General features: G+C 40.2%; 1 protein-coding gene across 1 annotated transcript; it reads left to right on the forward strand.

Moving 5' to 3' along the window:
• Nucleotides 1–61: 61 nt before the first annotated feature.
• LOC139743493 (structural maintenance of chromosomes protein 2-like) lies at nt 62–20,538 on the forward strand (the record flags this gene model as incomplete). The annotated part of the gene is made up of 12 exons (XM_071653975.1): nt 62–184; nt 870–951; nt 1,622–1,757; nt 3,092–3,216; nt 3,661–3,854; nt 5,427–5,570; nt 7,302–7,496; nt 8,257–8,457; nt 9,862–9,987; nt 11,255–11,406; nt 12,440–12,587; nt 19,937–20,538. Coding segments are annotated over 12 exons (1,851 nt in total), but the record flags the coding sequence as incomplete, so codon positions are not given.
• Between the last annotated feature and the right edge of the window lie 148 nt (nt 20,539–20,686).

Consider the following 20,686-nt stretch of genomic DNA (forward strand, 5'->3'; position numbering starts at 1 on the left):
TTTCCGTAATTATGCTGAGGTATACTATAAAATGGTTGGCCTTGTTTTTTACGTGATTTAGGTCGGCAAGGACAATGTGAGAACGGCGCTGACCCTGGTCGGCTACGAGAAAGATGTGCAGGCTGCCATGGAGTTTGTATTTGGTGCGAGCTTTGTCTGCAACGATATGGCTCATGCCAAGAAGGTGAGGGCTTTGTTTGTTTTGTTTTGTTGACTTTGATTTGTTTCTGTCAGTCAGTAAGTAGCAGTTGTCACTCTCTTTACCATTACTTGTTCGCAATATGTGAAAACCAGATCTTTTGACACTTCTCATGGCTTCCCTTCTCCTCCCCTTTCCAACCTTAGTCCTACTCTAATTCAACACCCAGCAGGAACTGTGTCACAGTTTTATTTGAAATTATTAACAGTTGCCACAGTAATGACCATGTTAGACACAAAAGATATTTTGCATTCTAGCCACTTCCATGGTAGCTGCATTGTTGCTACCTACATTCATGCAAACATTTTAGTGCAATGGGTCCTGGGTTTATAGTCCGTGTGAGGAGTAAGGTTTTATTTTAGGTATCATCTGATGAGAGTTGCCTGTAAAGCCCACAATGCTTTGGAAGTAATTTCATGTTTTAACTTTAAACAATTTTTAACAAATGACTGTTTCAATATTTGGTCACCATATACACAGCATGCCACGAATCCACATGTTACTGCAGTTTGCTTGAATACCACCAAGTCATCTCATGTATGATGGGGAAATTATGATAATGACGATGATGGTGGTAATAATGACGATGATGATGGTAATAATAACAGGTATGATGATGATAATGATGGTGCTACTTTCATTTCTTAAAATATATTCTCTAAAAACACAGGTCACATTTGACCCCAAGGTGAGGTCAAGGACAGTGACCCTTGCTGGTGACACCTTTGACCCCTCTGGAACTCTGACAGGAGGTGAGACTAAGAATAGGGACAGTGTAGCCAGTTCTTACAGGACGTAGCCTTTGACTGCTAAGCATAATGGGATGTTTTAAATGAACAGGAAGAAGTTTCAAAGTAACTCAGTAGCACTTGATGATGAATATTACAAGATGGGGCTGTCCATTCTCATTTTAATTGCACCGTCACATTTGCTCGAAATATTGCGCGCTTTTCCAACTGGAAGATGCCAGTAGCATTCAAAGAAAGGAGGGAAAAAAAATGAAAGTTAATCTCTCACTTCCACATGTACAGAATTATGAATTGCAGACAAGTTAAAATCAATCCAGTGCAGACTGCAAATCTTTAAATGCAGTTATACTTACTGGTATGTCATACAGGCTCCACATGTCATGTGTTATCGAGTATCATCTGGATCCCATTTCACATAGAGATATATGAAATTTCTGTGAGTTAATGTGTTTGCAGTTAACATGGTAGCAACCAAAACACAGCTAATTTCTTGTCAGCCAGCTACTACCGTGGAAACTGCAAATTTGTTTTGAATTGCACTATGAAATGTGACCAACCACACCCACCCTCGTAAAAAAAAAGACTACCCCCCCAAAAAAAAAAAAAATAAAATAAAACTTCCTTGCATCAACTAACCGATAAATTGATGAACGCTGTTTGATATTGTCTGCAGGTTCCCGTGGCAACAACTCCTCTGTCCTGCGCAAGCTGAGCGAGCTCCAGGAAGCGGAGGCGGCCCTCGCGGAGGAGCAACGGAAGCTGGATGCTGTGAAGAAGGAACTCGCCACACTGAGAGGATCGGCCGACAAGTGAGAGAGATTCGTATTTTTATTAGTCCCAAGATTGCATCGATTGACAAATTATCTAAAAAAAAATGAAAATCAGTCTTTCTTGCAATGGGATTTTGCTGAAAGTTGTATGTTACTTTCACATTCAAATGCAGGGCTAGATTTTGATGATAATGACATCGTCGCCTCCTCTAATATCCATGTTTTGTTTCGACCAACATCTCTATTTATTTTGGTGAAAATTGGAAACTTTTAACCCTAACTAGGCCGGGCTATTTAGGTAGACGATAGAGCCGGGGGGGCCTGCCAGGCCCCCCTCCAGATCTCGGCCGTCGACCGCGTGACCGCAACGAAAATTGGCACACACATTGCCTATGATGTAATCTACAGTACCATGAAGTTAATTTTTTCAAAAATTATCATTTACACTAAATTATGCTAATTTATGCATAATGATGCATGAAATCAAACAATTTGGTATAAATCACTAAATAAAGCTCAAAACAGGCACATTTTTTGTGTAAATATTCTTTTTAGTGTCCTTAGCAAATGTAAGAGAAAAAAATTGCGCAATCAGAAAAAATTTCCTAAGTATTTTATTGTTTTTTGAATTTCTTATATATTTCCATGTTTTTTCGACTTTATGTTTTTCATTGTTTTTTCGATGAAATTTGTCCGCGACATTGTTCCGAACAAGAAAATGTGTTATTAATTGATTTTAATTGATAAAACCCCAAAATATTCATGCTTTTATGAAATTTGCCTATAAACACAGTTTGCATTGAAATTGTACACGAATTCACGTTTTTGAGCAATTTTTAGTCTGACATGCATGTGCATATTTATGCGCAACTTCGGAACCGCTCACCCGGGCATCGCAAATTTGGTGTCAAAAGATGCGGGAAACTCGAAAGAAAAAAGTCATGAAACGTCGCGGCAATCGCTTCTCGCGATAGCCATACATCGCGCGAAACATCGACTCCCAAGGTCATTGACCCTACCCCTCAAAATATCAAAAATCCTTCATAAATTCCCCCAAAATTCTCGGATCACTACCAAAATTGAATTGTTTGTTACTTGTGTAATTCTCAACCTTTCCTGCAAGTTTCATCCAAATCCGTGCACAACTTTTTTGAGTTACAAATTTTGCACACGGACAAACAAACTAACAAACAAACAAACCAACGGTAATGAAAACATAACCTCCTCCCTTGGCGGAGGTAATAAAGTTTAATTGAATATACATTATGAAAAGAGGTTACAGAGTTCAGAACACATTACTTTGGTAAACTTGATAGTGAAGTACGTTGGACTGCCCTCTGTATAACATTCATCATATGTGGTATCTCCCACAGGTTCCGAACTCTAAAGGAGCAGTACGACCTGAAGGTCCACGAGGCCCATCTCCTGGAGGAGAGGTTGAAGCAGGGCACCCACCACACCAAGCTGGAGGAGATTAATGAGCTCCAGGCATCTTTCAGTAAGTGTATCATTCTCTCTTCTCTTTTTCTTCTTCTTTTTCTTGACTTTGTGTGTGTGTGTGTGTGTGTGTGTGTGTGTTTGTCTTTGCAAGGAAGATTGCTCCTGATTCTAACTGTTGGACAGCATACTGTCATGGATGGTGATGACATCACCTTGCAACTGTACCATTAGTCTGTAGACTTAAAAAAAAACAGTGAAAAGAAATTGTCATAATGTAGCAAATGTAACACCCCTTTGAGAAAGTCCACTTATGTGAAATCAGTACAGGCGACTCCTGTTAGAACAAAGTCCTCATGACCAAATGTTTACTTTGTTGTAACAGGAACTTTGTTACAATTGTGTTCCTTGTAACTGGAGTGTGTTGTACAACTCTAGACTAGAACATCATTTGAAGTTTCTCCATATGTTAACAATTTCCATAATAACCATGATCTCTTCGCAGAGGAGCAAGAGACGATGATCATTGAGGCGAAGACCAAGCATGCCGAGATGCAGGACAGGGCAAAGACCCTGGAGGAGAAAATCAAGAATGCGGCGGCTGTGAGGGAGCGGGAGCTGAAGGCGGCCGAGCAGGAGGTGACCAAGGCCAAGAAGAAAGCTGAGGAGGCCAGCAAAGATATGAAGACAAAACAGCAGGTGAGGGAGATAAGTCCTTTTTGGTTTGATTTTGTGATAAGTTCTTTGTTTCTGTCCTTGTCTCTATCATGTATTGGAAGCGAGACATGTAGGAGTCACTTTTCCGTCATCAGTGGTGATTGCGGCATTGTCAACTATTTTGTGCACTCTCTCTAACTTTCTGCAGCTTTGATCAATGACCCTGAAACTGGCAACACATTTACTGTAAAAGTGGAAATTTTCGCGGTGTTGAAATTTTCAGGCATTTTGTGCAACCTGAAACTAGCACGATAATAAAAACACACAATTTTTTTTGCTTGCTGTATGTTCCAGTAGTTGATGTCCTGATTACACAGAATTAAAAACACTTGAACTTCTTCTTGCCCGGCCAAGCACGAAAAATTAGTCACACAAAAATATCCACTTTTACGGTACACAACGCTGCACACTGGCACTGGTACGTCGGTCCCTGACCAGTAAAAATCACTGTTGGACCAGTGATTTTTTCAGGAATGGACCAGTAAAAGGTGGAAAAACTGGCACCTACTGGTCTGACAGACAGGTTGGACCAGTAGAAAAAATGGGTTAGTGGGCAGCCCTGCAGTACATATATCAAATATGCTGGACATGTTCAAATATTGAGTAAGTTGGACAAGGTCAAATGTCAAAATGTCAATAAACTTTCCCTGATAAGCACTGTACTCCCAGTATTGTGGTGTATTCTCAATAACCTCCTACAGATTTGAGCTATGACTGCCTAGCTCACACCACAGGTACATAACCTAAAGATGCCAGTCAAATATCAAAGAATGTGGGTAAAGTCAAAAGGCCAAAATATCAATAACCCTTCCTGATTTAAGCGGCATGTGCTCTCGATAGCTGTGATCAAGAGCTATGACCACAAAACTCAAACCACAGGTACACTACCTTAACCCTAATCCCACCGGGTTTTTTGAGGGACTTGGCCCCCCATTCAGATCTCGGTCATGGATTGCGCGATCCTCGCGAAAATTTGCACTAAAGTAAAGGCCAATGTAATCTACAAGACTGTATAGTTAGGTTTTTCAAATTTTAATAGCGTGGGAGTAGGGTTAAGGTGCCTGTCAAGTTCAATATTAAGTCAGACATGGCCAAAGGTCAAAAGGTCAATGAACCTCATTGACTAACAGGATAATCACAAATGTGATATGTGGGTGAGACATAGCTTGCTGTTTGCCTTTTTTTGGTCATTGCATTCATTATTCTTTTCTCTTAGAGTGATTCTTTAATTGTACTGTAAAAGTGGAAATTTGTGCACATTTCATGCAACATGAAACTAGTGTGAACATATGCACAGGAATATTTTTGCCGTTTATGAGTAACATTTGATCTCTTTGATTCTGTAGAATTAGAAACGTGTACCCTGCTAGTCGCTAAAAAAAAGGAAAAAAAAGAAAAGACTTTCCTCTTTTGCAGTATTTTTATTCACAGGGCATTATTGGATCCCTTCATTTCACAGGAACTTTGTAAACCTTGTTAAGTCTTCTTTCCTTGGACACTCAATGCACTCACCCTTTATATATTCATTTGATTTTTCTTTCATTTGTTATTCAGGAGTTAAACAGTCTCAAGTATGAGGTGGAAAACTTGAAACAGGAGCTGTCCAAGTATGATGACCAACTGGCCGCCAGTGACCAGGCCATCGAGGCTCTACAGCAGCAGCTGGACGAACTGGACAAACAGGCCCAAGAGTCCAAGGTAGGGAAATTGACCAATTTAGTGAACTCATGCCGCTGCTCATCACTCAGGGACTGAATATTCCTGACATCTGGCTGAAACTTCAATGCAAAAATGGCCATGCAATATATATGTTGCATGACAGGTTGTTGTTTATTTCTGTACAAAGTAGCTGATGTGACATCAAATTCAAAATGGCTATTTTCAATATTGAGCACATTTCAAAGGAGATAATACCTTTGTTTTTTTTTTCATTCTGCTGTAATCATTGTCCTAACAGCAATCTGATGTACATGTGATGTCATTTATTTTATAGGCGGTCTTCCCATTCTGCACAGAGTTGCTCATCCATTATTGTGTGTTGATGTATGGATTTGGGATTCATATAGGTAGAGTTTTATTTGTCTCTTTATCCATATGATATTTCTATGTATGTTTGCATGATGCATGATTTATTGTTTGCCTCTATATTCATTTATTAGTTTTTTCCAAGCATATTTTGTTTTGTGTACAAATGATATATGTTCGTTTACATACCTTTTGATCCATTCCTTTATGCATTTATTCATTCACTATGCCATTGATTTAATTGTCCCCGCCGAACGAGTTCGAGCAGGGGACTATGAAACGGGCTCCGTACGTGTGTGTGTCCGTGTGTCCGTCCGTCCGTCCGTCCGTGTGTCCGTCCGTCCGTCCGTGTGTCCGTGTGTGCGTCCGTGTGTGATCAAAATCTTCAATTTGCTACTTCTCTGTCATTTATGAGCCAATTTTGATTCTGTTTGCTTTATATGATAGCACTACATGGGAGCTTTGAAACTTCTACACAGAATTTCAGTCGTGACCTTTGACCTTGACCTTTGACCTATATTGTACATTTTGCTACAAAATGCTACTCCTTCGCCATTTCTAACCCGATTTCGATTCCGTTTGCTTTATGTGATGGCACTAGGTGAGGGCTTCAAAACTTCTACACAGAATTTTGACCTTTGACTTCTTTGACCTTTGACCTTGATTTTTTGACCTATATTGTACATTTTGCTACAAAATGCTACTCCTTCGCCATTTCTAACCCGATTTCGATTCCGTTTGCTTTATGTGATGGCACTAGGTGAGGGCTTCAAAACTTCTACACAGAATTTTGACCTTTGACTTCTTTGACCTTTGACCTTGATTTTTGACCTATATTGTACATTTTGCTACGAAATGCTACTCCTTCGCCATTTTTAACCCGATTTCGATTCCGTTTGCTTTATATGATGGCACTAGTTGAGGGCTTCAAAACTTCTACACAGAATTTTGACCTTTGACTTCTTTGACCTTTGACCTTGATTTTTGACCTATATTGTGCATTTTGCTACAGAATGCTACTCCTTCGCCATTTCTAACCCGATTTCGATTCCGTTTGCTTTATGTGATAGCACTAGGTGAGGGCTTCAAAACTTCTACACAGAATTTTGACCTTTGTCTTCTTTGACCTTTGACCTTGATTTTTGACCTATATTGTACATTGGCTACAAAATGCTACTCCTTCGCCATTTCTAACCCTATTTCGATTCCATTTGCTTTATGTGATGGCACTAGGTGAGGGCTTCAAAACTTCTACACAGAATTTTGACCTTTGACTTCTTTGACCTTTGACCTTGATTTTTTACCTATATTGCACATTTTGTTACAAAATGCTACTTCCGGCGGGGACATATGTTACGCACCGCGTAATTTCTACTTTTCCTTGTTTGTTATGATGTGAAACAGAATGCAGTGAAGGAGGCCAAGAAGGAGCTGGAGAAACAGAAGGGAAAGCTGAGGGAGAAGAACCAGGACATCCAGGCCCGGACGGCCGAGAGGGAGGCGCTGAAGGAGGAGGACCAGAAGACCCAGCTGGTCATCAAGGAGAACGAACACCGGGCAGCCAAGATCCAGCGGGACAGCAAGGACGCCGCCCACAGGGTGAGACTAATCAGAGGGGAACCCCCCCCCCCCGTTCTGTCTGACATGCTGTAAAAGCTGATATTTTCACATACAGATATTTCTGCAAATGAGGAGATCACAGACATTTTCAATGGATGTTGTTATTACGAATTGACAACGGGGCTATCATATGTGCACTAATGCCTGTCCGTTTACTCCACAAATTTAATGCGATCAAGATTGCTTGTTGTTAAATTCTTGTCCAACTGTGATTTGCAAAATTCACAATTAAATCCTCGCTGGAATAACAGCATTTACGGTATATATCTCCGCTTGTTTTGTGTGTTATATAACTCTCCTTGTTCCATCCAGAATATATCTCTCCCTACTGTACTTTTTCTTCTTGTTATTCTTTTTATGTATGTGTCTTGTGTGTGTGTTTCTATTTTGGATCTGTTTCTTGTGTTTAGCTCTGTGCTTAGCTCTTATGAAATGAATCATTATGAAAGTAAGTACACTCCAGCATTCAGATATAATGTCCTCGCATTATAAGTTGGCAGTTAGCTCTTCCTTCACAGGAGATGAGGTAACATTTTTCAGTTGTAACAGATTGCACCAAAAGTTGACATATGTACAATATCGGTAGGGCTGTTTTCACACAGACCAGAAATTTATTCAGTCAGTCAACATACCAAAAGTTATCACTGTGCTTTACATGTATATTTCTGTCTATCTCTCAATCGCTCTCTCTATCTCTTTCCATCCGTGCCAAACTGTTACCCTCTCTTCATCATTGCAGGTCGAGGCTCTGATGAACAAGTACGAGTGGATAGCCGCGGAGCGTCAGTTCTTCGGCCAGCCCAACACGGCGTATGACTTCGCCAGCTCCGATCCGCGAGAGAGCGGGCGTCGTCTGCAGAAGCTGCAGGAGACGAAGGAGAAGCTGGGCAAGAGTGTCAACATGAGAGCCATGAACATGCTCAGCAAGGCCGAGGAAAAGGTACCGTATGCCTCAAATATTTCACGAGGTTTTTATTTTTTTGCATATTTCGCGAGTTGGATGCTACTGTAACATGATATATTCACGGCATGTATTTTTCGCAAATTGGAGCTGTCGGCCTTTTTTGCGGTATGAAATTTTCACGAACTGCCACTGGCATTCAGTGCATATAGTGTAGACAAGAACTTTCGCATGCATTTTTATGTTGCGAATCTTGGCGCTCGCAAAATTCGCGAAATTAAAATGCATGCGAACATTCCTCGTTTACAGTATTCGCGACTTTAAACGCACACAAAAATATTGACTCTGATCCCATCATGAATGTGACGTGCACACATAAATATCTCCGTTTAGTACAGAGACTCCATCCCCAAGCACCTTCTGATCTGGAGATTCTCCTGCCTGAAACCCCAAGCAAACGGGAGACTCCAACTTGGTGTGCGCGAAGGGCACCTCACGAGCGCGAACTTCCTTGCGGTCTAGGGTTCTAGATGCTCTCTCGCGCTTTCCAAGGCTCATTTTTCAACATACAATGAAATTAAGTGAGAAATCATTTCAAGCGGGAGAAATCAAATCTCAAGTGGGAGAACGGGAGATTCTGCAAAAATGGGCTTTCGGCGGGAGATCTCCCGTCGAAAGCAGGAGAGTTGGAGTCTCTGTTAGTAGGGTAGTCCATGATCGCGAATTCAACCACTCGCGAAATCGTCGGGAGGTCCTGATATGTGAAAAATCTAGACTCGCTAAATATATGGCGTATCCAGTACATTGTCACTGTATTATTGACCCCCTTCTACAGGAAACTCCAATCATGACAACTTCCCTGGCCTCAGCACTTCTTTTTTGATATCAAAATTTTGATATAACCGAAGTTAATTTTGTGCCTTCGACCATAAGGATAAGAATTTTAAGACCCGAATTTTGACTTTGTTGTAATGAACTTTCATTGTAAGTATGTTTGTTGTAACAGAAACTCCTTGTGGGATGGTGCATCCCTTGCTATCAAGACATTGGGGGGCTATCAGCCCTTCCCCATTCCCCCAACAGCCTACCAAAATGACTGAAAAAAACCCCCCAACTTTGTAAATGTTGAAAATGCTCACAACATCTAGTGCATTAACTCTGCTGTTTTTCAAAGAATGATGCTGCAGCTCATGAATATTGTTTGTAGAATTAGTAGTAGTAGTAGTGGTAGTGAAAGTGGTAGAGGTAGTAGTGATGGTTGTAGTAAATAGTTGTAGTAGTAGTGGTGATGCTGTACCAATGTCTTATTTCCTTCATATCTAAAAAGATTACCAGATTTTAGGACTCCTACCTCTTGCAATACAACAATAGTTCAGACGCCAAGTGTGGTTGCTCGTTCGATCAATAAGTGAAGATGAATATCTCTGATTGCATGTACTACAGTACAACGACCTGATGAAGAAGAAACGCATTGTGGAGAATGACAAGCAGAAGATCATGGACACCATCAAGGAACTGGACGAGAAGAAGAACGAGGCTCTGAAGAAGGCTTGGCAGCAGGTCAACAAGGTAAGACACCCGCCACGCATCATTCTCCTCCTCATTCTCTTTTTATCTTCCTCTTCTTTTTCTTTCTTCCCCACTTTTTCCTTCCTTCTGTTCTTTCCTGTACATCGTTCCTCGTCGTTCTTTCTTATGTCCCATCTTATCTTTTGCTTTCCACTTTAAAGGAAACCCAAACCCAAAGAGAAATGTGGATGGAGTGAAAGCAGCAACATTAGTAGAACACATCAGTGAAAGTTTGAGGAAAATCGGACAATCGATGCAAAGGTTATGAATTGTTAAAGTTTTGGTGTTGGAACCACTAGATGAGGAGACTACTAGAGGATATGATGTCATGTGTGGACAACAATATAAAGAAAATATACAGGGAATTCCAGTTGGGAAGGGATTTGTACTATGCATCAAAATTGTTTTTTTTTTTTTTTTTTCTGCCAGTAAAACAAAATTCATACCAAGTTTTATCTTTGCAACTGATTGACAAATTGCCCTACATCGACGTAAATAAGCACTGAATTGATCAGTGATTAGTAGTAGCCATGATAAAAAATCATGGGCGTACATACTCGAGCAGGATACGAACCTACGACCTCCTGATCATCAGACAGGCGTCATCTCCACTAGACCACGAAAGCAAGTGTTGGTTCTAATCCTTATAGCATGCAGCGGGTACTGCTTTGTTATTCAAATTCATGAATTTTTTTTTTCCGTCGAGATGTTTTCATTGCAACTGATTGACAAATTGCCCTACATCGACGTAAATAAGCACTGAATTGATCAGTGTTTAGTAGTAGCCATGATAAAAAAATCATGGGCGTACATACTCGAGCAGGTATGTACAGCAAGTATGTACGCCCATGATTTTTTTATCATGGCTACTACTAAACACTGATCAATTCAGTGCTTATTTACGTCGATGTAGGGCAATTTGTCAATCAGTTGCAATGAAAACATCTCGACGGAAAAAAAAAAAAAATCATGAATTTGTATAAGTTTTATCTTGTGCAAACACATGCTGAGTAATGTGTCCTGTTGATGTGTTGTTTGTCCTGGTAGATAGGAAGTGTAAAATACTTTGGAAATGTTTGTGTGGCGTTGTCCTGTAAGAGCAGCTTTCCTGCATATTCAGTCCTGATTACATTGTATTCAAAACAATTTCAGACCATTTTTTTTTCTTTTTTGGTCATATTCCCCATAACCAAAACCATGAGTGGGTTTTTTTAAAACCACAAACCAATAACTACAATAATGTTTCACTTTTTTTTTTCTTTCCAAGGACTTTGGTTCCATCTTTTCCACGCTCCTGCCTGGGACTTCGGCCAAGTTGACTCCCCCAGAGGGCATGAACATCCTGGATGGGCTGGAGGTGAAAGTGGCCTTTGGAGATGTGTGGAAGGAGAGTCTGCAGGAACTCAGCGGAGGTCAAAGGTCGGTGCCCTTTGTCTTTCTTAATTCTTCAAGGTGGATTAGAGGTCACCTTGCATATTTTGAGAGTATAATCATGTAGTGTCGGCCTGTTGTTTTTAGAAATGATCTATTCTGTGGTGTGGTGATTATTATTATGACTATTTATTTGGCATTTCAACATAAAATACAAATAGAAAGTCATATGACATGATATGAAGAATGTGGTGATTCTAGGTGCATACTGCTGGTTGCCAGGGGAGAAAAAGGCAAACTTAATCACCAAGGCTGTCACATCATTCAAATCTTATAAATTTGACTTAGAAAGAACTGAGTTAACTTGGTAACTTAATGCTTTTTTTAAAAAAAATCTGTGGGATTCAGGTCTTGAAAGCATTTTATAGTAGTCTTTCTATTTGTGACATATTTGTTTGCTCAACTTGTGTGTTCCAGATTCATCCATTGATTGGTCCTTTTCTGTAGTTCAATCAGTGCTATGATATAAGCAAGCCCAATATATTTTGATAGTTATGTTCCCTTTTTAATTAATCTCTTTAAAAATTTGCTGCATATTACTTGAAGTTCTCTACCTGATTGTAATCTCATGCTGATCAAAGCCTTCTTAGCCTTCTGTTCATCTATCCAGCTGTTAATCCATTTATTTGCCGACTGCCTGTCCTCAATCTTTCCCCCTGCCCCAGTGTTGTTTTCCACTAATTTATCTTTCTAAGCTGTCGAGCCATGTATTTACTCATCCAGTGATCCTTGATCTAGCCACATATTAATCTGTCCTATTCTTAATCCGTCTCATGACCTATCCTTGATCTGCCCGAGTACCCGCTTGGTCTGTTTACTGTTCTGTCTGTATGTTTAGCTATCCCACTTGTTAAATCCGTATGCTTATCTTTTCATATATCTTCCTGCATTGAAAGTTGGAAAGGTAGGTCAGTCACCTGACTATTTACATGACCAGTCACCTGACTATTCACATGACCAGTCACCTGACTGTTGCTGTGGCATTCAACCACTGTCACACATGTGCTTGAACTCCCCGCAGGTCTCTAGTGGCCCTCTCCCTCATCCTCTCCCTCCTGCTCTTCAAGCCGGCTCCTCTCTACATCCTGGACGAGGTGGACGCCGCCCTGGATCTCTCCCACACCCAGAACATTGGTCAGATGCTTCGTACCCACTTCAGGCATTCTCAGGTAGGTGTCTAATACCGCCCTCTGTTGTCAACGTGTGCGATGTCTCACACACACAGTAACGAACAAGAACGAATCTGTAGTGTAAGATCTCGGGATCACTTTATTTTTGTACTTTATTCATTTAGACCGTCATGGGTCTGGAGGCAATATTCTGTATTAGCTGTGTATGTATGACGTGTGTGTTGGTGCTTGTTTGTGTGTGTTTTGATTGGTGTGTGTCAGTCAGTCAGTCATTCTGTTCATACCCCTAAATGTATTTCTATCTCAGCATCTCGGAATTTTCTTGCATCTAGGATTTTGATTAGATGCTTAGCTCCCACTTGACACATTTTGAGGTTTCTGTCTCCCGTTCTTCAGGCACAGTTGAAGATGATGACCTTTATATATGATAATCACGGATATGAGGGTTCAGAACTTCATCTGATTTCAGATTTTTATTTCATGCTGCCCAAAACCCACTTTTCAGACTTTTTGGCAAATCAAATGCATCAAAATGTTCAGTTGAATGCACTTCAGACCTTTTTTTTCATAAATTTCAGATTTTTTTCAGATTGTTTGTTTGTTGTTTGTTTTTTTCTGCAAGTATTCTCACACCTCTGGGTAGTGGAGCTGTTGAGTCTCAATATTACGTAATGCACTCTTTTCAGAAATGCCCCTTGCTCTTCATGGAACTGTAAGCTGTGTGTATGAGTCTGTTTTCTGTCTTTCCATCCATCTTTTTACTTAGTGTATTACTGCCTAAATACATGACAATTCCATTGAGGAATTTGAGTTGTGAAGCAAAAACAGAAAAAGAAAAGCTATAAAATTCTTTAAAAAGCCGTGTTAAATGAATCAATCAGAGTTAACACGAACTTTGTCCTGGCAACAAGGGTCAAAGGTGAGTGAACTCAGCCTGACAGTACTGCTTTCCACCAGAACCAGGTGGATAAGTAGATTATCAGAAAGAGATATGGTGTATCTCTCAGTTTTTTGTTAGGATCTGTCAAAGGACAAAGGTCAAAGGTGTGTCGCTTGAACAGCTTCTTTATCTCAGTAACTCATTTACTCTAGGGTGGATATTGATAATACTTTTTAAGCACTCAGACAGTCTGATCTCGGAAAATCTGATGATAACTGCAGGGGGGGGGGGGGGGCGGCGGATTGGGTGAGAATGTGTCAGTGATTGTTCGGGTTGACCATGCCTCTGTCTGCCAAGATTTTGCAAACAGAGCAACAGTATCTTACAAAAGTTGGGGACATATGGAAAGAATAACTCAATTTATTGTACAGGTGTAATTTTGAATGATTCACCTTTTGACCATTCATTGTCAATAAGTATAACATGATGCTTCAGCAAGAACTCAGTGGAAAAGGAGTGCAGAATGATTATACAGGCGACCCCTGTTATAACAAGGTTCTCTGGACTGCAGTTTTCTTTGGTTATAGCTGAACAGTAAAGTACACGGAGTATTGGATGATCATTTCAGAATTTGAATTTTTACTTCGTTGTAACAAGAGTTTTGTCAGAACTGTGCTTGTTATGATGGGAGTGCACTGTACCAGTTGTGATCGTGGCATACTTTTGTGTGTGTGTATGTGTGTGTCAGTGACAATATTCGAGCAATTTAAAACTAACACTTAAAAGCAGTTTTGCATATAACTTGAATCACTGTAAGACATGATAGATTATGGTGAATCAGTTCGTTATCCACCACCCCCCCCCCCCCAAAAAAAAATATATATATATAAGTAAATAAAAATCAGATGTATTTTCACGGCTTTGAAGGTAGTAACTTGTTGTTTGTACTGTAGGTCATCTCTATTTAAAACTTCAACTGTGATAGTAATGCATGTAGATGGGTGACACGACGTTTGCTCCTGTGACAATTGCTACTGTTTTATTTTCTCCAAGAACTTAGGGTTAGGATTAGGGTTGTGATAGGGTTTTAGGTTTAATTTGACGTGAGGATTGGGATTAGGGTTAGGGTTATGTTTGTGGATAGAATTTTCAGGGGAACAATTGCTGCAGCAGCAAATGTCATGGAACCATGAAGAAGAGTTTGTTTTACATGCAAAAATGGCCAGCGTTGTAAAAGTTGAAGAAAGGGATTAGCTTGCCCATCAACATCCTGACCCATTTTTGACCGTGACAGCGAATTAACATTCAATAGAAGTTTGTAGATGCAATGCACATTTTAACTGGGCTAGTATTTACAGTATCCATCATTTCTCACAATCAATGTTGCGTACAACAGACCTGGTTTCTGTGTAACACAATTTGGGGTTAATGTACTTCTTGTTCATTTTTTTTTTCTCTTCAGTGCACAATGCTATATGTCACTGCACAGAAATACCTGGTTAAAGTTATTTGTCAATTTATTTACTAGTGTGGTGATGAGTGTAGGATGTGGGAAAGGAAGACGGAATTATTCAAACCTCCTGCAGGGGGAAAAGAGAAAATGAAATGTTTATCGCCCCTGTTTAATGGGTTGAAGGCCAATATATCAGTGTCACTGTGAAAAAAAAAAAAAATTATAAAAAATCATCATGAACAAAGGGTGTAAGTAAGTATCTTAGTGATAGTAATGCGAATATGATAAGCACTTCTTCGGACTTGGCTGCTTGCAAATCAAATGATCAAATCTCAGAAAATTCACCCTTAGTCCTTCTTTTGTTTCTTTTTTGTTTCTTTCTCTATTTCTTTTTTTTTCAACATGAATTGGCAGATTGATTAGGTTACACAGTGCATGTCATGGGCTCCTTTGTTTGATAATTGATGCTCTCATTGTTAATCACTTTTTTGTTGTTGAAAGATAAATTGATCATATATCATCACAAAACAGTGGGAGCACAGTGTGAGCTACAAGGCTATTTTGTGTCAAGGGCAAGCCATATATTAGAGTGATATGCACTCTTCATGAAAAAGGAACAATAGACGCCACACACTAATGGGGAAATGTGGCACACATCAAACGCCATATATCTCAACTGTTGCATCCTGTTGTGGCCATGTCGGTTTACAAACAGTTATCCCGCTGGCCCACGAGATGTGTGTGCAAGTGCATTCAAGTCGTTCACATCCAATTTGTAAAAGGCTTTTACAAAAGAGTACAATGGTGACCCCAAGCCTTGCCTAGTAGAAACCTGCCTAATATGTAGCAAGGTCTAAAGTAGGCAAAATAGCTCCCAGCTGGGGCAAGAGAATGGGAAGAGAGTGGGTGGGTCTTTTTACGTGGGTCCCTCTTTTCCACTAACGCAATTATTTTGAACAATTAGTTCCACAATCATATGCATTTTTTGTTGTAATACATTGTACGTTTTGTTTTCATTGAATTTGTACGACAACAAACGTGTGTTATTGGAAATAAAACTTCATTTGAATTTGAATTGGGGAGGGGGGAGGGTTGGGCTTGGTGAAACACATTGATATGCATTAGGACATGAAACATCCATGACTTACTGTATGCAGACTTGTCTGTAGGCAGAGAATGGTAGCTAGTACAGATTGCTCTAGTGCAGGCTTAAGTGTGCTTCACTGGTGGTTATTTAACCAAGTAAATTGGGGGCAGGTCGAGTTTGATAATGTACTGAAATGTATGGATATTTTCTTTCTTTGATGAATTATCAGGCAGAAAGCTGTTTTTTTTTAGTGCAAGTCAGAAAATGTGGGATCTTCAGAACAGTAGAGTCTGTTATGGCAGCCAGGAAACTTGCCTCAGGCTCCACCTACAAAGCAACAACTAACACATGCAAAGTTGATCCTAGTTACTGGAATATATTCAGTACGAACAGCTGATAGTTGAATGACATTATACATGTACTTGGTTCTCAGAGCATAATAAAATTGGGGAGGGCATACGAGTGGGGGGGGGGGGAGGACATTATGAGTGATGTTCACACAAAACATCGGCACTAGCGAATTATTTGGACAAGTTTACTCATCTTGTAACTTGTGCTTGACCTCAGCAGTGTAGTTCTATGGACTCTGGATAAGGAGGACTTGAGTCTTGTTTGAGATTATTAAACCATGGTTCAAGGGTGCCAGTCAAGATTGCTCGTTGGTCTGCCCTACATTGTTCATTTTATTTCACATCCTTCGTAGGGATAGGGGATGAAGTGGGTATGACTTCAACAAACGGTAGATGATCAAGGTTCAGATAAAAGCTGACCTTTATGTGATTTGCCACCCCAGATCTTGCTTGGGTTTGACTGTTTGTTGCACGTTCCAAACTGACATCATGATAGTATGCAAAGAGATGTCTTAATTTCAGCGGTGAGCCCTTACATTAAAACCACATTCATTCCTTGTGAAATTTCATAAAAATTATGAAAATTAGGTAATTTTGCATATTTGGGTCTCACGCTAGAGGGAATCATTCCCCTATGGGGAAGTGCCATAATTTGTGCAAACTGTGATCCCTTCTCTCTATTGATGATTCCTTCCAAGGTTAGTCAAAAACCAGCCTCTGATTTTCAAGAAGAAGATGAAAATTTGAAAAAGTTTGCTCATGACAGACGTAGGATGGTAACCGATCACAACAGCTCAATGGCTCAAGTGAACTAAAAAAAAAATGAGATTTAACGTTGACTGAAGCATATTTTAGATGAAAAATTATTTAATTGAAATTAAGGGCATTCACTCAAAAGACGCATTTATGTTACAGTTGAATTACGGAGATCTTTATGTAACTTTTAAGGTCTTCTGTTTATTTTCCTAAATCATTTATTTGACGCAGGAGTGCATACAGTCCCACCCATGTGGGACTATTCTTTTTCTCTGTTTTGATTTTGGGAGCCATAAGCAGGAAGACAACCCATTGACAATTGAACAGCTATCACGATCATGGACGATAAACAAGAGATAGGCTTGGGAAGGCCCTCAACAGCTGTGATAACAATTCCCCTCCAACCCCTCGAACAAATCGTCCTCGTGATGAAAATCCTAGGTGTGTCAAGCACATTACTGCTGACTGAATAAGTAGCTACTCTGTCTCTGGACAATCACAAGCTCGCACATGGCTCTGAGGCGTGCTGTCAGAAAGTTTATCGAGGGGCGCCCTGTCCCACTTCTGATTGACGTCAATGTCCTTGGGTTAGGTGATACGCAGTGATTACCCGCTGATATTTCAGCCGATACTGCTGCCTCACATGAGGACACCGCAATCTATTGATCTGAGTAGTTTTGTACACAGAGACACCGAAGACAAAGCCGAATACAATAGGCATTGTACCTTCTCTCAAAATCTGCTTCGGCTCTTAACCCGTTGAAGACTGGTCTCCAAGTATTTTTGGACTGGTGGAAATGGAAAATGCCTGTTTATTATAGGAAAAAAAAATCAGTCCGTCTTCAATGGATCAATTTCGATTGAAGTATTTGGAACTTGTGCACATACCCAGAATGCTGGAAGACTAATTTTTATGCCTCCGCCACGAAGTGGTGCCGGAGGCATTATGTTTTCGGGTTGTCCGTCCGTCCGTACGTACGTCCGTACGTCTGTACGTCCGTACGTCCGTATGTCCGTCCGCTTTCGTTTACGCGATAACTTGAGTAATATTTACTGGAATTTTACCAAACTTGGTCCAAGTATGAAGTATGATGGGGCAATTATTTGATTAGATTTTGGGTGAAATCGGCTGAAGGTCAAAGGTCAAAGGTCAAGGTCAAATCATGAAATTGTAACCGTTTACGCGATAACTCAAGACTGGATTGAGCAAATTTCACCAAACTTTGTTGGAGGATGATGTATGATGGGGCAATTACTTGAGAAGTTTTTCAGTGAAATCGGACTGAGGTCAAAGATCAAGGTCAAATCCTAAAATTTATCTGTTTACGTGATAACTCAAAACTGGATGAAGCATCTTTCACCAAACTTGGTCCAAGGATGATGTATGATGGGACAATTAGTTGAGTAGATTTTAGTGACATTGGTAAGAGGTCAAAGGTCAAAAGGTCAAGGTCAAATGCTACAAATGTTGCAATTTCCCCCATATCTATGCAATGCCCAAAAGGTATTTTCTTGAAACTTGGTGTTGACATGTACTACTGCGTAAAGATTCTCCTGAGAGAGTTTCATGTCATAAGGTCAAAGGTCAAAGATGAGGTGAAAATGTTGCAATATCACTTTTCTCGCAAATGGTTCAGTGTATCTTTGTGGAACTTGGCAGGGATTATCTAGGGAATTTAGGGGTCATGGGTCAATAGTCAGGGGTCAAAGGTCAAGGTCAACTCCTCAAAATTTTATTATTTCCCTCATATACTAGTATATGCAATGCTTGCATTATTAGTTTCAAAACGTAATACATGCATTACCTAATGGAGATTCTCCGGGAAATTTCCAGCCAGAAGGTCAAAGGTCAAAGGTTTAGGGTCAAAGGCCAGGTTTCAATGCCCCCCCCAAAAAAAAAAAAAAAAAAAAAAGAAAAGAATATATATATATTTTGTACCATCATTACACTCTTTCTTCATACCTTGGAAATAACTCAATGCATCAACTAAATGAAAAGGTCCGTCAGAGTTCAAGTAAAAATTCTCAATTCCCCAAATATGTGTACCTGCACTGTTAGAAAATTATAGCAAACCCAGATCAAGACATTTCTGACAGACCTGTCATTTCAATATTTTGCCAGTTATGTGAAACTGTCATGGATCACACATTGTGAAGACATTGTACTATACGCCTATTGGGAGAATCATGCATTATGGCGGAGGCATCAGTCGCCATAGCGACATTTCTAGTTTTTCCTTCTTTTTTTTTTGCCAGATTGCTGGAAGACTAATTTTTTTTCCTTTTTTTTTTTTTTTGCCCACTACAGTCCCTGGTTGCATCACTCTTTGAGTTACAGGAGTCAGGAAGTAGCTAGATGCCCAAAGTACATAGGACATTCTTTCCCTTCCCCTTAGCTAGGTCACTGTTAGATACAGAGTCAGAAGAATGGCCTAAATCATTCTGTTAATTTACTGTCAAGATGAGATTTACAAAACGATGTTTAATTGACTGCATGTGAGCAGTCATTCTGAAAATAGTCTCACCAATGCATAATTCTGTTCAGAAGGCAACCAAAAATGGAGCAAATTGTCAATTTCAGTTGACATTATCCCCCTTGGTACATACATGTAGTAACCCCTGGTACAAAAAAGACATATGCCAAAGAATCCAGCTGAGAACAAGAAGAATCTTAACACTGTATAGAGTTTATGTCATACGTAATCTTGTTGTTTGTGATGAACAGTATTCTTTAGAAAATAGAACCCACGTGGGATTGAGGTGCAACCATGTGTTATTGCATAACATCAGCATATTTCTTCATAATGGGGAAAAAAAATTACAACACATTCTTGTCTTCTTGTGCTCTCCTTCACTAAACAGTTCATTGTGGTGTCCCTGAAGGATGGCATGTTCAACAATGCCAATGTCCTCTTCAAGACCAAGTTTGTGGACGGTGTCTCCACGGTGACCCGCTACACCCAGCAGCAGTCTGCGGCACCAGCCTCCGCCCCCTCCGCCCCATTCCCCCGCGCCAAGGGAACCAACACCAAAAAGACATCGGCCAAGAAGGCACGAACGGAGCCTCTGGCAGAGAAAGCGCACTGAAGCAGCCCGCAAGAATTTTGCCATTGACCTGTACATATGTGACATGCTGTGCACTTTGGATTGCTTACTTCAGCTTTACTCCAAGGACGTACCAATGTACATACAGTCCTCCACGCATCAGATAAATTTCCTGTAGACCGAAGAAAGATCTCTGTTAAAGCCAGAGGTATAGATGTGAGAAGAAGTCACCCACACCACTCTGACAGGAGTGTTTGGGGACTCGTCACGGAAGGATACATTTTGCAGACTGTTCGGTGCAGTGCTATCCACACATCGAGTCTGGCCAACTCTGAACCAGTGGGTAACAATATGACGGCATGATGCGTTGGTAGGCAAGCATGCAACAAAGGAATGCACGCCATGTTGCAACCAATTAAAACCAAGTTGGCCAAGCTTTATGTACATACATAAGTAGGTGGCTCTGGTTAGGTGTATATATTTGCTTTGATACCATGTGTAAAATCAAATGCATCATGTACCATTGCTCAATATCAAAGAGAGAATATCACTGCGTAGAGAACAAAG

The sequence above is a fragment of the Diadema antillarum genome, unplaced genomic scaffold (assembly GCF_040938485.1).
Source record: "Diadema antillarum isolate AM-2024a unplaced genomic scaffold, OU_Dant_1.0 seq00001089_RagTag, whole genome shotgun sequence".
In the NCBI taxonomy this organism is placed as follows: domain Eukaryota; kingdom Metazoa; phylum Echinodermata; class Echinoidea; order Diadematoida; family Diadematidae; genus Diadema; species Diadema antillarum.